Genomic DNA, 15,611 nt, shown 5'->3' on the forward strand with positions numbered 1-15,611 from the left:
TGTCACCTGAAATGGAGCAGGCAGTCCTGGGAGACTGAGCTCTCCACAACCTTGGATCTAAGACTAACTCTAGGTAAACAGCATCAGGGCTGAATCAGAGGTCAGCCAGTGATACCAGTGGAGGCTTGCTTGGTTGGTAAGAATACTGCCTGACCCAGCTATCTGCTGTGAGAAGTGTTAAAAAATAGGAAGGAAAAACACTTGGTCTGATTTCTTCCTAGGTCTTACAGAGAGGAACCTGGGCTTAAATCCCAGCTCCACTTCACCCAAGCTATGTGACTTTGAATGAATGACCATTTCTCTGGGCCCAATTTCTTCAACAGTAAGCTGGTTAGTGTGAACTGCTAAGCAACACCCTCTTCCTCATCCTCTTTTCCTTCCCCTATCATGAAAAAAGCTTAGGTCTCACTCTTCCCAAGTCCGAAGAGGAGGAGGAGGTGGAAGAAGAAAAGGAGGAAGAGGAGGAGGAGGAGGAGGGGGAGGAGGGGGAGGAGGGGGAGGAAGAAGAGGAGGGGGGAAGGAGCAGGAAGGGGAAGAGGAAGAGAATGAAAAGAGGAACTGTTTGAAAAAGCAAGGCTATCTCCCTGTCACTATTGAAATGACCATGGCTCCTTCACCAACCCCAGGTAGCCATTCCTTGAGTTGGTCCAATCGGTGTCTGGTTAGTAAAATAATCAGAACCTCCATTCTTCCCCTGTAGTATCTCAGCAGCTCTGTGGCTATTAAAAATGATGCATGTGGACTGACTCCAGAGAGGCAGATGGAAGAGTAAATGGAAAGTGTGATCAGAGAAGCTCCAAAGGTGGGTGAGGCCAACATTGATTTTGCAGGCCATACAAGAAATTATTGCCAAGACTTGTAGGTGACATCTTGTGACCTTAGGTCACAAATCACATGCAGGTCAAAAGTACCATTCACCCCAATACTATTACATATGTTATCTGCTTTTTAGTACATATTAACTTGTCAAACAGGACCTACCCATACTTCATACTGACTTGCTCTAACATTATACCTATAATTAAATGTATTATCTCTTTCCTCATTTGCCATTCATGCTCATCTTCCCTTCGCTTTTCTTTCTCTTATCTCTTCTTCTTTCTCCTCCTCCTCCTTCCTCTCTTTCTCCTTCCCCCCAGGTGGATAGGCAGTAGTGACAACAGGAAAGGGGGCAATTATTCTTTTCCAATTGTTCTATTTTTCAGAGAGTTAGGAAGCAAGGTCATCAGAGGAGAGAAGAAGAAAGCATGAAGATAAGGAAAGGAACTGGTACACTCATTAACACACCTACAAATTCAGCATGATCCATTTGTTATTTGTAAGGATGACTTTGGACAGTCATGAAGGAAGCGCCACATAGGAACTAGTTAGCCACGTTTATTTACTCATTTAATTTTTATTGTAAAAGTGATTACTGAGGTTATAGTTATATAAGTCATGTAATGAGTACATTTCTTTTCAGTGTTACCCTCTCCCTCAATTTTTCTCTCCCAACCTCCCTCCCAAGTTGTCTAGTTCATTTCCAACACAGTATCTAGTGAAGGCAACATTTATTTAATACACTCTTATTAAAGGTCTATTGTATGCGCAGGCACTGTGCTAGGTTCTGTCTCAAGGAGAATACAGCCAGGAAAATTAAAAAAATAACAAAACTGCTAATGTGTTAAAGGACAATGGAGAGGAAATACTGAGAGTATGTTACAACAGCATCTGACTAGACTTGTGCCTAGACTTGTGTAATTGGACTGCAGAAATTCAGCTGAAAAGTATTCAATCAACAAGGTAAAAATATTCAGTTAAAAAGATAAAAGAGGTGATCTATTGAACTACATGAGGAGGCAGAACAGTGTAGCAGATGCTGTTTGAATCTGTGAGTATCCTCATTGTTCCCGTGCACCTTATATTACAGCTCCCCCTGCAAGCATCTCTGCATCTACCTCTGAAGACATTCCTGTTTGCACAAAAGGCAAGCTGAGAAGTGCCAGAGTTAATATCCCTTACAGTGGTCCTCAACCAACCACAAAGAAGTGGGTGCATATACATTCCAGTTTGCTGGCCTTTTAGGTGGGCAGAGGACCAGAGAGACTGTGCCTCCAGACGCCCACTGTGAAAACCCACTCATTTCCATACCCTGTGTGATTCTCCTCCTTTTTATCTCACTTCCCCATTCTCCTACAGTTGCTTCCTGGATTAACCTCTCAAATAAACTCTTTGCACTCAAATCTCTGTCTTCAAGTCCACTTGAGGTGGATGGGGGAGGAGGAGATCAAACAGAAGGTAAACTAACTTTTAGAACAATCAGATGATGAAAACAAAGGCTCAAATATGTGGCTCTGAGATGTCTGTCATGGGAGACAGTGATCCCATTAACAAAGACAAAAGACTCTTCAATCCAAGAAGAGGGAGAAATTCAGGGTCTGGAAAGACTGAACTCAAAGTGCCTGTGACACTTGTTATCTTGAAACTCCCTGAGTACAAGGTTAAAAGCCAGGCGCCAGTGGCTCATGCCTGTTATCCTAACTACTTAGGAGGCTGAGATTTGAGGATCACGGTTCAAAGCCAGCCCAGGCAGGAAAGTCCGTGAGACTCTTATCTCCAATAAACCATTAGAAAACCGGAAGTGATGCTGTGGCTCAAGCAGTAGAGCTCTCGCCTTGAGCTGAAGAGCACAAGGTTAAGACCATTGACTGTGGGTACAAGGAAAAGGCACTTAGCAGAAAAGGGACCACACAGAAGAAAACACCAACAGAAGTGAACCTCACATCTTCCTAGAGGCCCATGGCAGTGTCCTCCTTTGACACCAGAGAATGTAAAGCCCTCGCTGTCTCTTCCAGACGGTGTCTATACTCTAGTTTCTCATAGTTGGAGGGACTCACTCCTTGAAAACCATACATAACTCCCCACCAGCAGCCAGCAATGGCGGCAGTAGAATCACTGTCTCCACCGTGGAAAAAGGCCCGGTGGGCAAGCTCTTTCCATGAGTCCCCAGCAGCAAGGATGGCATCATAGGCAATCATAGGAGCATCGTGTCCGCTGCTGCCACCCCAGCCAGAGTAGCTCAGGGAGGTGTAGAACTGGTCTCTCTCTTTCACAGTGAAGGGCTGGTGGGAGGTAGGGGCTGACTTGCCATCCAGAATGCCTCTAAGGTTCAGGTATTTTTCCCATTGATCTTGAAAGTAGGACCTGGGAGAAAGAAAAAAAAAAGAGAGAGAGAGAGGCAATTGAAAAACTGAAATCATAAGCTATAAGGAAAAACAGCAGGTAAATGTGAGAACAAAGAACAGTCTGAGATGACTTCAACTACTTGCACTAATGTAAACTACATTAAAACTCAAAGTTAGGGGCTGGGAAGGTGGCTCAATGGTAGAGCGCTTGCCTTGCATGCCTGAGTCCCTGGGTTCAATTCCTCAGCACCACATAAGCAACAAGAAAAAAGCCGGAAGTGGCGCTGTGGCTCAAGTGGTAGAGCGCTAGCCTTGAGCTGAAGAGCTGAGGGACAGCGCCCAGGCCCAGAGTTCAGGCCCCACGACCGGACCCAAAACAAAACAAAACAAAACAAAAAACCCAATAAAATAAAAAACTCAAAGTTAGCTCCAACAGCCATTCATTTCATACATTTTCTTTTGCTAAACATCTACATAAACAATACTGGGACACCATTGCTAAATAAAGAAGATATATAAGAAACAAAAGTTAGCTTTTCCAGGGTTGAAAGTAGTGTCAAATGTCATTTATCAATGGGAAACTGGAACATTACAACCATCGATGACCAGCAGAAAGCTCTGGACCTTTTTATTCTACGAGAGAGAATGAGAAGTAAACTCACAGAAAGGGGAAGATGCGGCCTTACTGCTTATTAAGTAGCTAATGGAAAAGAACTATCATCTCTTGGGCATTCCAAGCAAAGACTGCTATTCAAATTGCTATTCATATCAAGACAGTAATGGGAAAAACAAGTTCCAGGCAAATAAGAAATAACCAAGAAGCCGGGTGCCGGGTGGCTCACACCTGTAACCCTAGTTACTAAGGAGGCTGATATCTGAGGATCACAGTTCAGAGCCAGGCTGGGCAGGAAAGTCCGTGAGACTCTTATCCCCAATAAACCACCAGAAAACCAGAAGTGGTGTTGTGGTTCAAGTGGTAAAGCACAAGCCTTGAGCTGAAGAGGGACAGTGCCCAGGCCCAGAGTTCAAGCCTTAGGACAAACAAAAAAAAAAACACACACACACAAACAAGAAACTACCTCAGCATAGGATGGCCAAAGAGATTATTTAAAAAAAAGAAAAAGAAAAAGTCAGAGAGGAGGGAAAAATAACTATAGAAAGCCAGAATACACAGCACTGGAGGCACTGCAAACACATCACTACCTTGGGGGTCTAATCGGCTACTTACAGCCACCATGGCTGGAAGGGAATTTGAAGGCCTCAGTGGGAGGGCAGGGAGGGGGCTGGGTGGTAAGAACCAAGATGGCTGCCATCATCTCTGAGTCCTGGGCACGCATGCTCGGTGCATACACATGCACACACACACATTCACCCACAGGCCAGAGGAGGCACAGGCCAGCAGACTCACCAGTGTTGAAGATTCTCCTCCACAAAGTAGCCTGACTGAACAATGTATTTTTGAGCTTCTGGTAACACCTCCATCAGTCCTTTTCCCCACTGCCAGGGTGGTTTGCCATTCACTGCATAGGCTGTAAAAAGGGCCGAAGCCAGGGCTCCCAGGTACCCTGTTGGGTGGTGGTGGGTCATCCGCCCACTCTCAATGCTCACTCGGATCAGTGTCTCCAGTTGGCTGTGGTGGGGGAACCTGAGGCCGATGCACATGGCCCGCATGGCAGCCCCACAGCCACCTTCTCGCTTGTTGAAGGGAATCCTCCAGCCATTGGCCTTATGGGGCTCCAGCTGCATCGCATTACTCATGGAGGCGCCACCTGAGGACACATGGGGTACAGAGCGAGGTCAGAGTCACCAAAGCCAAGGCCCCAGCAGGAAGAAACAGCTATGCTGTCTCCAGGTTTCTCTGATAGAAAGGGAAAGTCAAGGGACCCAGTGTGGTGACACAACCCTTGTAATCCCAGCTGCACAGGAAGTGGAAATGGGAGGATTTCAGTTTGAGGCCAGGCCAGTCCAGCCAAAAGAGTGAAGCTTCTCTCAGAAAAACAAAACAAGATAGGCATGGTGATACACACTTATAATCCAAGTTATAGGGGAGGGTGGGAAGGGAATAGGAGGATCATGATCCAAGGTCAGCCCAGGCAAAAGCACAAGACTTTAACTGAAAAAATAAACTAAAGCAAAAAGGACCAGGATGTGGTACAAGTTGTAGACGTCTACCTTGCCAATGTGAGATCCTGAGTTCAAATCTCCGGACCAAAAAAGAAAACAGAGCTGGGAAGGTGGCTCAGTGGTAGAGTGCTTGCCTTGCATGCATGAGGCCCTGGGTTCGATTCCTCAGCATCACATAAGCAAAAAGAAAACATACAAGCAAACAAACTGAAAAGACACCTGATAAAGTTTCTAAACATCAGAAAAAAAGCCCCAAATTTTATAGTGAAGCTCAGTCTGTCCCCTGGGTAACAGTGGTGTAAGTGCGCTTATCCCATTGTTCTATTGTCCTGAGGACCTGTGACTACCTTTGGAGCCAACCAATGGCAGAAGCATACTAGGGAGTCAGAGCATACTGCTCTATTACTGGCTAGTTTACTCACAGCCATGTTCATAGATGACACAGGCAGAGAAGGAAAGTATCTCTTCCCATGCCAGACTGAGGCTAGAGAGCTGAGAGAAAAACAAGGTGTCTATAAATGTCGTCTTTCTTGGAGGACATCAAAAGGGGAGTTTCTATATCCTTACTTCCTTGTACAATCCAGCTGGTCAAATTAGCATACTATTATTTTCTTTTCCTAATTAAGCTGCTTTTCTAAAGAGGAGGAGGAGAAGGAGGAGTTAGAAATACTCTAGATGCCAATCTGAGGAGATATTCGATGCTATGGGGGAAAAAAATGAAGAGAGTTTAGTTTCTAAGGCCAATCCTTGGGCTAAAGAGACATCCCTATGTATAATACTGGGGAGGAATTCAGGGGCTACACTGTGTTCATGTGTTGAAGTCCAAATTCAGACGTTGAAGCCCTAATATCTGGTATAAAAAAAAAACTGGAGATAGGACTCCTCAAGAGATGATTAAACTAAACTGAGACATCGGGATGAAGAGTAATCCTATCTGAATGGTATCCTTATGAGAAAAGAAACATGGACACAGAGGTACTAGGTGTACACACACACAGAAGAAAGACAATGTCATTTTTCTGAGCTAGGCTCTCAGGTTGGCCTGTAATTTGCAAAAGCCTCCCACCTTAGCCTGAGTGCTGGGATTACAGGCATGCACCATCATGCCTGGCTAAAAAAGAAAAAAACAAACAAACAAATGCTTTTGTTTATAGTTTTCATTTTTTAAATTAGAAAACATGATTAAGCAAGAGGAAAATAAGAAAGGCTATTATTATATATCATTGTGTATATGCATCCAGACCTCTTTCACCACAGAGATCCATTCTCAGACTTCCAATGGTGGTATATTCACTTCACATCTATACCTTCCCATATCAGGAAACACTCATCTGCATAATTTCATATAGCTGTGAATGTATCCCCATCATTAGATCAATTAGAAGATGTTTAGGATGTTTCTATTTCATCACAACCACAGGCTTATTTCCTTGGCAAGTAAGCCAACATCAATCTTATTAATGATTTCTTTTTTTTGGTGGGGGGAGCCCGGTCATGGGGCCTGAACTCTGGGCCTGGGTGCTGTCCCTCAGCTCTTCAGCTCAAGGCTAGCGCTCTACCACTTGAGCCACAGTGCCACTTCAGGCTTCTTTCTTTTTGCTTATGTGGTGCTGAGGAATCGAACCCAGAGCCTCAGGCATGCAAGGCAAGCGCTCTACCACTGAGCCACCTTCCCAGCCCCTTATTAATGATTTCTTTGGGCTATTTTACTATCTACCCACCTTGGCCCTCCCCCAGGCTGAGCTCACCTGGTGCTCGGCCATCCATGTCTCCCATGCAGTCCTGGTAATGCTTGGCTAGGAGAGGATACAGTTGATCCAAGCTGGGGGCTTTTCCAGCCTCCAGGAGGGCTTCAGCTGTGGCCAGGTGCATTACTGTGTCATCACTGACTCTCCACAGTTCCACATCTATGGCTTCCAGGCCACCCATCTGGGCCAGCTGCTGGTGAATCTTCTCCCCGCTCCGAAGGAATTCCCATTTCCCGTTGAAGTACCCCAGGGCATCCCCAGCTGCACTCAGCAACATGGCCGCCACATACTTCTCTATCAGGCCTCCACACATGCTGGGCTTCACAAGAGCAGTGCAGATGCCTGAATGAAGATGGCAAAAGAACCATCTGAAAAAACAAGAGCTCCAACTACACTTCACTCCCTACACTTCACTACCAGGAGGCCCAGTATTAGAGGCCCCTCATTTAATGCTTACATGAAGTATGTGTTATTAGGCCTGCCTAACATATAAGTAAATTGAGGATCATGGAGATAATGTAGTGTTAGAAACACTAAGAGATCTGTCCCAGGTCACAGAGCTATCAAGTGACAGGTCTCAGATTCCATATGCCTCTGTCTGACTTCAAAGCCCCAGATAATTTTTTCAGTCATGCAGCTTAAACTCATGGCCTGGGCTCTGTCCCTAAGCTTTTTTACTCTAAGGCTAGCACTCTACCACTTTGAGCCACAGCTTCACGTTCAGTTTTCTGGTGGTTAACTGGAGATAAAAGTCTCAAGGACTTTCCTGCCCAGGCTGGATTTGAAGCATGATCCTCAGATCTCAGTCTCCTGAGTAGCAAGGATTACAGGCATGAACAACCAGTATCCAGCCCCAGATTTGAATTGTATCTTTGCCTCTGGTGAATATCAAGCCATTAAATTCTTCATGTCAGCTCAAGCTAATCACTTTTTTTCTTCTTAGTTGAGATTTGGTTTTGGAAGAGCATCTCTCAGTTATATAAGTACCAACAGGGGTAGGAGGTGGCTCGGTGGTAGAGCATTTGCCTTGCATGCATGAGGCCCTGGGTTCGATACCACGTAAGCAAAAAAAGAAAAAGCCGGAAATGGCGCTGTAGTTCTAGCTTTGGCTCTAGCTGTGATTAGCTGTGGCGCTACCCTTGAGCTGAAGAGCTGAGGGACAACACTCAGACCCAGAGTTCAGGCCCCATGACTGGACCCAAAATATATATATATATAAGCACCAACATTCCTTCCTGGTATCACAACACAGTTTATAAAACACTTCAACAGTTACTACCTCACTAAGAAGGGAGGTCGAGGGTGGGGAGAATGAGGGTGAATGGAAGTGAATATGAAGGTCAAATTACTTTACATGCATATATGAAAATAGAAGAATTAAATCCATTGAAATTGTTTTGAGGAGCGAAGAGATAAAGGAAACTGATAGAGGTAAGGTTGTTGGGGTACACTGTATGTGTCTATGGAAAGATCAAATGAAAACCCATTGTACAACTATTTTATGCTAATAAAAAAACTTTAGAAAAACTTGTTTTCTTCTAAGGGACACTTGTTTTTTGTTTTTGATTTTTGTTTTGGGTTTTTTGTTTTGTTTTTGCCAGTCCTGTGGCTTGAACTCAGGGCCAGGGCACTGTCCCTGGACTTCTTTTGTTCAAGGCTAGCACTCTACCAATGGAGCCACAGTGCCACTTCCAGCTTTTTCTGTTTATGTGGTACTGACGAATCGAACCCAGGGCTTCATGGATGCTAGACAAGCACTCTACCACTAAGCCACATTCACAGCCCAACAGTTGTCTTAAGCTTTTGCTTTTGTGCTGGTATTAGGGCTTGAACTTAAGCTGTTTGTTAGCTTTTATCCCCTAGGTTAGTGCTCTACCACTTGAGCCACAGCTCTACTTCCAACTTTTTGGTGGTTAATTCAAGATAAGATTCTCATGGGGGGAGGTGTTGTAGCTGAGGAGGGAGGGAAGGGATGGTAGGGGAAAAACAAAGGAGGAGGCAACAATGCTGGATAAGAAATGTACTCATTACCTTGCTCATGTAACTGTAACCCCTCTGTACAGTATTTTCATAATAACAAAACAATTTAAAAACAAAAAGGTTTTCATGGACTTTCCTGCCCTGGCTGACTTCCAACTCTGACCCTCAGATCTCAGCCCTATGAGTATCAGGATTACAGGTAAAAACCACTGGTCCCTGGCTTAAAAGACAGTTTTGAAGTACTGGATCTCAGCTAACATACCCAACATGAATTAAATCCCTGATAAAGCCTAGCTTCCATGTAGGTGCAATTCCCAAAAGCACTCTTCCTAAGCCAGTTTCTCCAGGTAATCTATTTCATTGGCTTTCGGGTTCAAAGCCCTCCATAGCCTGCCCACCCTATTCACTCACTCCTTGTGTACAGGTTGGCAAACACCTTTTTTTTGGGGGGGGAAGGGGGAGAGGCGTCCAGTCATGGGCCTGAACTCTGGGCCTGGGTGCTGTCCCTCAGCTCTTCAGCTCAAGGCTAGCGCTCTACCATTGGAGCCACAGCGCCACTTCCGGCTTTTTCTGCTTATGTGGTGCTGAGGAATCGAATCCAGGGCCTCATGCATATAAGGCAAGCCACCTTCCCAGCCCTGGCAAACACTTTTAAGGACTCACCCTCCCCTCAACTCCAACCTTTCCCCTACCCAACTGCCACTTAACTAAACTCCATTTTCCTCTAGGTGTAGTTCACACCCTAGGATCTCTGCAGTCCTTTCTCAGCTGTGCTGCCGGTGGGATGCAAGGGTACCGAGCACCTGGGAAAGCAGTAACCATGAAGATGGACTGCGCAATCCAGTTTCTGATCATGCTGAGCTTCCAGGACCACAAAGGATGTGACCAGCTATTTTCAGATTCCATTACTTGTAAATGAAGCTGTAAACAAGCCATCCACCCTGGACTCCATTTTCCTATCTGTAACCTAGACAGTATAGGAGAGGGGAATGGAGATGTTCTGCCGTGGGCTGGTATTTTCAGGACCACAGCTTTAGAAGGCCTGGGGACTAACTTTTATAAAGCTGATTTTATTGTCATTGTTAAAGTGTTGTACAGTGGGGTTAGTGTTTCATAAGTGAGGTAATGCAGACATTTCTTTTAATGCATATGTACCTTTATCTTCACCCCTTCCTTTACTTTCCCCCAGTTACCACCTCCCATCCCTGACCACAAGTTGCATTGTGTCTACTGAGTACCGTTGCCCGCATGTGTTCATCCTTCCTCCATTTCCACACTTCCTCTTGTCCCCCATAGAAAAAGAATAAACAAAACAAAAAACTAAAAGCAAAAACACCAACAACAATAACAACCAATTTTTTAAAAACCTATTTCCTATTCCATTGCAATAAATAGTTCAAAGGTGTTATACCTTTGAGTTCCTCCTTTCAGAGTATCCTCCTTTAGTCTCACTTTGTGTAAATACCTAGAGTCCTGTTTATATGCTCCTGTGTATTTTAAATCTAGCTTCTACAGATGAGAGAAAAAATCAGCCATTTGTCTCTCTGAGGCCTGGCTTCCCTCTCTTGACATGATTTATTCTATTTCCATCCATTTCCCTGTACATGACATAATCTTATTCTCTCTAACAGAGGAGTAAAATTGCATTGTGTATAAATAACACTCATCTGTCGTGTGGCATCTGAACTGTTTCCATAATTTGGCTATTGTGGATCTAGTGCAGCGATGAACATGGATGTGTGAGCGTCTTAGGGTATCCTGACTTGTAATGTTCTGGGAGGAAGTTCTGGTCATCAGGAAGTTCTCTGTTTAGTTGAGGATCTTCCAAACCACACAGTCTCAGGACTAACGTTCCAACCTTCCTCCTCCAATGGCCGAGTCTTCCCGACATTCTCCCAGACTCCATCCCAGTGCATGTTTTTTGTGGGTCATAAACAGGTGAAGGAGGACCGGCATCTTTTCCCTGCAGAATTCCTTCCCTTCCTTGGCACAGACAATCACACTGCCCTGGCTTCCCACTTCCCCAGGCCAAGAACTGTGAGCCGAAAAAAGAAAGTCCTTTTCATTTCCCAACATGCCTGCAACAGACTTCTTCAGGGCGGGGGGGGGGGGGGGGGGGTGTGGAGGGGTAGGGATGTCCCGCCAGGGCCAAGGGGGTGGGGGTGGGGGGTGGAGAGGTAGGGATGTCCCGCCAGGGCCAAGGGGGTGGGGGTGGGGGGTGGAGGGGTAGGGATGTCCCGCCAGGGCCAAGGGGGTGGGGGTGGGGGGTGGAGAGGTAGGGATGTCCCACCAGGGCCATGGGGAAGGGGGGGGAGGTGAGGGGAGTGGAGGGGGCAGGCGGGGCTGGATGGGGAGGCGGGGGCAAGGGGAAGGGGGAAGGGGCGAGGGGAAGGGGGAGGGGCGAGGGGAAGGGGGAGGGGGCTCAGCAAAGCGCGTGCCGCCCCACGCCAGCCAAACCCTTGAGGAACCTGTCACCCTTCAGGGGGCGCGAGAGGGGCTGTCAGGGCCGCTCCAGGAGGAGCGCGCGCCGGGGGGAACGAGCAGGGGGCATGGGGGTACCTGGTCTCCGCGGAGAAGGGGGCCCCGGGAAGCCCGGGTGTCTGTTGAATCAGGAAACCGAAGGCCAAGTCCACGGAGGACGCGCCTGGGTCCTCGGGAGCGCGCCTAGAGGAGCAGGAACGCGGTGAGGCCCACGGGAGCGCGCCCAGGGCCGCAGGCGCGGGTCCGAGTCCTCGGGAGCGCGCGCGCGAGCGAGCCGCGGGTAACGCGGGCTAGCTCCTGCCCTGCCCCGCCCTGCCCCGCCTGCCCCGCCCTGAGCCCGGCCCGGCCCTGCTGAGTCACCCGGCGGCCGCACCGCCGTGCTGCGGCCCGGTGCCCGCCCGCTGTCACCGGGGCCAGGGTCCTGCAGCCCCTCTCACCCCCATAAAGTGAGGGAAGGGTCATGCGCGCCCCTGAGAGTAGCTGCCAGGATTGAGATGAGTGCGTGCAGGTAGTAATGTCTTCACAGTGGCAGGAAGCTGGAAATAGATGGTGTGTGTGTGTGTGTGTGTGTATGCATTGATTTCCTTTCCCTAAATTGTGTCCTAAAGTGGGAAATAGATGTTGGGTGTGTGTGTGTGTGTGTGTGTGTGTGTGTGTGTGTGTGTGTGTGTGTGTGTGTGTGTGTGTGTGTGTGTGTGTGTGTGTGTGTGTGCGCATTGATTTCCTTTCCCTAAATTGTGTCCTAAAGTGGAATTTATTGCCATGAGGTAGGTATGGAGATGCTCCTAATAGAGCTTGGAGACATTTCAGCAAAATAAACAAATTGCCTTGTGCCTGTAGTTCTCACCTGGAATCCTAGCTGCTCAACAGGCTGAGATCTGAGGATCATCACGGTTGGAAGCCAGCAAGGGCAGGAAAGACTCTCATCTTCAATTAATCACCAACACACCTTATGTGAAACTGTGGTTCAATTGGTAGAACACCAGTCTTGAGTGGAAAAAGTTCAGGGAAAGGTCCCAGGCTCTCAGTTCTGAGTTCAAGCCCCAGGTCCTACGTGCGCGCGCGCGCGCGCGCGCACACACACACACACACACACACACACACACACATGCACACACACAGGCCCACACGGCTATGTACATTCAAAAAAAGCTTAAATCTCCACTTGAGAACGGTGTAAAGGAACTGTTAAAAAACATCTTAGCTATGCATTGTAATTCTAGTAAGCAGGCAGAATCAAGTTAGGAGGTGGGGATGGTTACATTTTAGATACACATTTTAGATGCAAAAGAAATATGTGAATACAAATTAGAGTGTGAAAAGCTAGTGGTGGTGTCTGCCTCGAAGCAGAACAGGAAGAGAGCAGGGGGAAGTCCATGCTGCAGCTTCCTCGGCAACCCCAGCACCATGACGTCTTTCCTAGGCCAGGGCTGCCTGGCCCCTGGTCTTGAGAACTACCAGTAGATTTTGGAATGCTAGCCTACCTTGTGAGATGCCCTAGGTTCAATCCCCAGGAAGATATGGGAAATGGAAACCAAACAACCCAGAGACATTTAGTTCCTCCTTCTTCTCCCAAGCCCTCTGTGGAGGTCTCAGACCTTTATTACCTTGTCCCTAGCCCTGCTTCCTAAAATTGCTCTTTTGAGAGAACCCCTGAAGAAAGTACAACTAATGATTTTCACAATGACAGCCACTTGAGGCTGGCTGAGGCCACAGGAGGAGTCACTGAACTTTTCCCAAGTGGCCAAAAAGACATTAGCTCAAGACTCCAGAGAGCTCCATTCTGCGAGAACTAGGAAGATTTACCACTCCACCCAGTTCTGTTCTTCATGTAGCAATAAAAATCAAACAGCAGCTCTATATCCATGCAAACCACGCTTCAGGGTTGCCCTTTCTTAGAAAGTTAGTGAAGGGGAAATTCCCCTTTCCATTCAAGCAATGGATTACTCTTTACTTTTTATGAACAGAAATAAGTTTCCCTTTTCTTGAAACAGGGAAATCATGACCTTTTGCTAAAGATCATTTTCTGTATTATATTGTGAATAAGAAATAAGTGGTTACAAAGTGCCAGTGACTCACACCTGGTATCCTAGCTACTCAGGAGGCTGAGATCTGAGGATGGTGGTTCAAAGTGAGCCCAGGAAGGAAAGTCTATGAGGCTCTTAACTCCAATTAATCACCAAACAGCTATAAGTGGAGCTGTGGCTCAGGTGGTAGAGTGCTAGCCTTGAGCAAAAAACTTAGGGACAGGCCTTGAGTTCAAGCCCCAGGACCAACACACATGGGGTATAAGGGGGAGACAATGTGGTAACTTTCTAGCTCACTTTTCAGGGGGAAAAATACAAAAAAGATGAAGGTAAAATTGTGAGGGAGAAGGAAGGGAAGGAGGATGGAGATTACTTAGTGTAAGGAAGAGTAATGTCTATGCAGTAAATAATACCCTACTCTGAACAGGCTGTGTCTGGGACTCTCCAGATGTGATTCATTCAAGCTCCTACTCATGGCCGTACTGCCTTACTTTGAAAGCACCCAGATTGTCTCAGAGTTTCTCCTGCTGATGACCAGCCCCCTGGTTTCATCAGGGAAAACAAAATGGGAAAGTAAGAAGAATGGATTTTCTTTTTTTTGGGGGGGGGTCTGGTCATGGGGCCTGAACTCTGGGCTTGGGCACTGTCCCTCAGCTCTTCAGCTCAAGGCTAGCACTCTACCACTTGAGCCACAGTGCCACTTCTGGCTTTTTTCTTTTTGCTTATGTGGTGCTGAGGAATCGAACCCAGGGTCTCAGGCATGCAAGGCAAGCGCTCTACCACTGAGCCACCTTCCCAGCCCTGAAGAATGGATTTTCTTAACTTTGTTAGCAGTTCTGGTGAACAGAGGACTGGGTTGGAAGGATGGGGGCAGGCAGTGGATGTGGAGACTTTAATGTCTGCAATCCTGGACTTCCCAGGACAGGCACGGAGCCCAGTGTCTCCTCTTTTTGCCATTTAGTTTCTCTCTTCCTTCTCCCTGCCTCTCCTTTTTACCCTCCTCCTCCCTCCTTTTCCTCTTTCTGGCAGTGCCAGGGATCAAACCCTCACTCACTCCTGCTAGGGAGAAACTCCCAGTCCTCCTATCTCTTCTTTGCTTAAAGCATCAGGCACTGAACTTATATGATCTATTTTCTGAAAGTTTCCCTTTCCAGTTTCATCCTACACAAGTAATTCCTCTTTAAACTACCAAAATTTCCTACATCAGTTTCACATTGTTTTCTCTCCTTGGGTCCTCCATGACAAGCTCTCAAGGAACAGGAACACATGAAGGTGCTGGAGACCATGAACAAGTCCTTCAGAGCCTCCTGTCCAGTCAAAAAGATCGCAGCCCTCCATTCTTCTATACCTACGGTGTCCAGATCGGCACCCTTTTTGTTATTGTTTGTTACATCTCTCCAGGCCCTCTACTTTCTACATGTACTTTGAAACCACGTATAGAATATTTCAGTGAGGATCCAATCTCATATCCAAAGAATGTACAGAGAAATTCTGGACCCCTGCAGGTCATCTTTCCATTCACACCTCATGATGCTCACTGGCCTTTGCCACTTCCTGCAGGCTCAGATTCACCTAGAATGCTCACATTTGGTCTTGCTCTGCAGTTACTTTTTTCTTTGCCTTAGGATCCTCTTCTCTTCTGATCTAGTCATCTTTCTGTTTTCTTTTGCCAGTACCAGGGACTGATATCAGGGCCTTGCGTTTGCTAGGCAGGCACCTTACCATTTGAGCTATACCTTTAGGCCTTTTTTTGCCTTCGTTATTTTCTTTTTTTAATTTCATTTCATTTCATTTTTACAAAGGAAAAAGCCTATTTCCATTTTCTGGAGTTCATTTTGATAAATATTGTTTATATGTTCAGATGCCTATAAGCATTGTGTGTTCCTCTCCAAGAATATCCTCCTTTGGTCTCACTGTGTGTGAACGTCTACAGTCCTCTATAGTTTATCATGTCCCATTGTATTTTAGACCTAGCTTCTGTGAATGAGAGAAAACATGCACCATTTGTCTCTCTGAGCTTGGCTTATGTCACTTAACATGATTTTTTCTAGGTCCATCCATTTCCTTCGTTTTTTTTTTTTTTTTTT

At 46.5% G+C, this 15,611-nt stretch overlaps 1 protein-coding gene across 1 annotated transcript; it reads right to left on the bottom strand.

Moving 5' to 3' along the window:
- Positions 1 to 1,377: 1,377 nt before the first annotated feature.
- On the bottom strand, positions 1,378 to 11,756 carry Adprh (ADP-ribosylarginine hydrolase). The gene is made up of 4 exons (XM_070030147.1): positions 11,576 to 11,756; positions 7,037 to 7,378; positions 4,573 to 4,933; positions 1,378 to 3,183 (listed from the first exon to the last, which is right to left on the bottom strand). Exons 2-4 carry the CDS (start codon positions 7,347 to 7,349, stop codon positions 2,769 to 2,771), a joined length of 1,089 nt encoding a protein of 362 aa, XP_069886248.1. The 5' UTR covers positions 7,350 to 7,378; positions 11,576 to 11,756; the 3' UTR covers positions 1,378 to 2,768.
- Positions 11,757 to 15,611: the final 3,855 nt, after the last annotated feature.

Source organism: Dipodomys merriami, unplaced genomic scaffold (genome assembly GCF_024711535.1).
Source record: "Dipodomys merriami isolate MVZ:Mamm:240054 unplaced genomic scaffold, mDipMer1.0.p SCAF_2, whole genome shotgun sequence".
NCBI classification, from domain to species: Eukaryota; Metazoa; Chordata; class Mammalia; order Rodentia; family Heteromyidae; genus Dipodomys; species Dipodomys merriami.

Coding starts and splice junctions, on each gene's coding strand:
- Adprh (XM_070030147.1), bottom strand. CDS start 7,349: ATGTGTGGAGGCCTGATAGAGAAGTATGTGGCGGCCATGTTGCTGAGT. Junction 4,934..7,036: donor CATGGATGGCCGAGCACCAG/GTGAGCTCAGCC, acceptor ATGTGTCCTCAG/GTGGCGCCTCCATGAGTAAT. Junction 3,184..4,572: donor GAGGAGAATCTTCAACACTG/GTGAGTCTGCTG, acceptor TCTTTCTCCCAG/GTCCTACTTTCAAGATCAAT.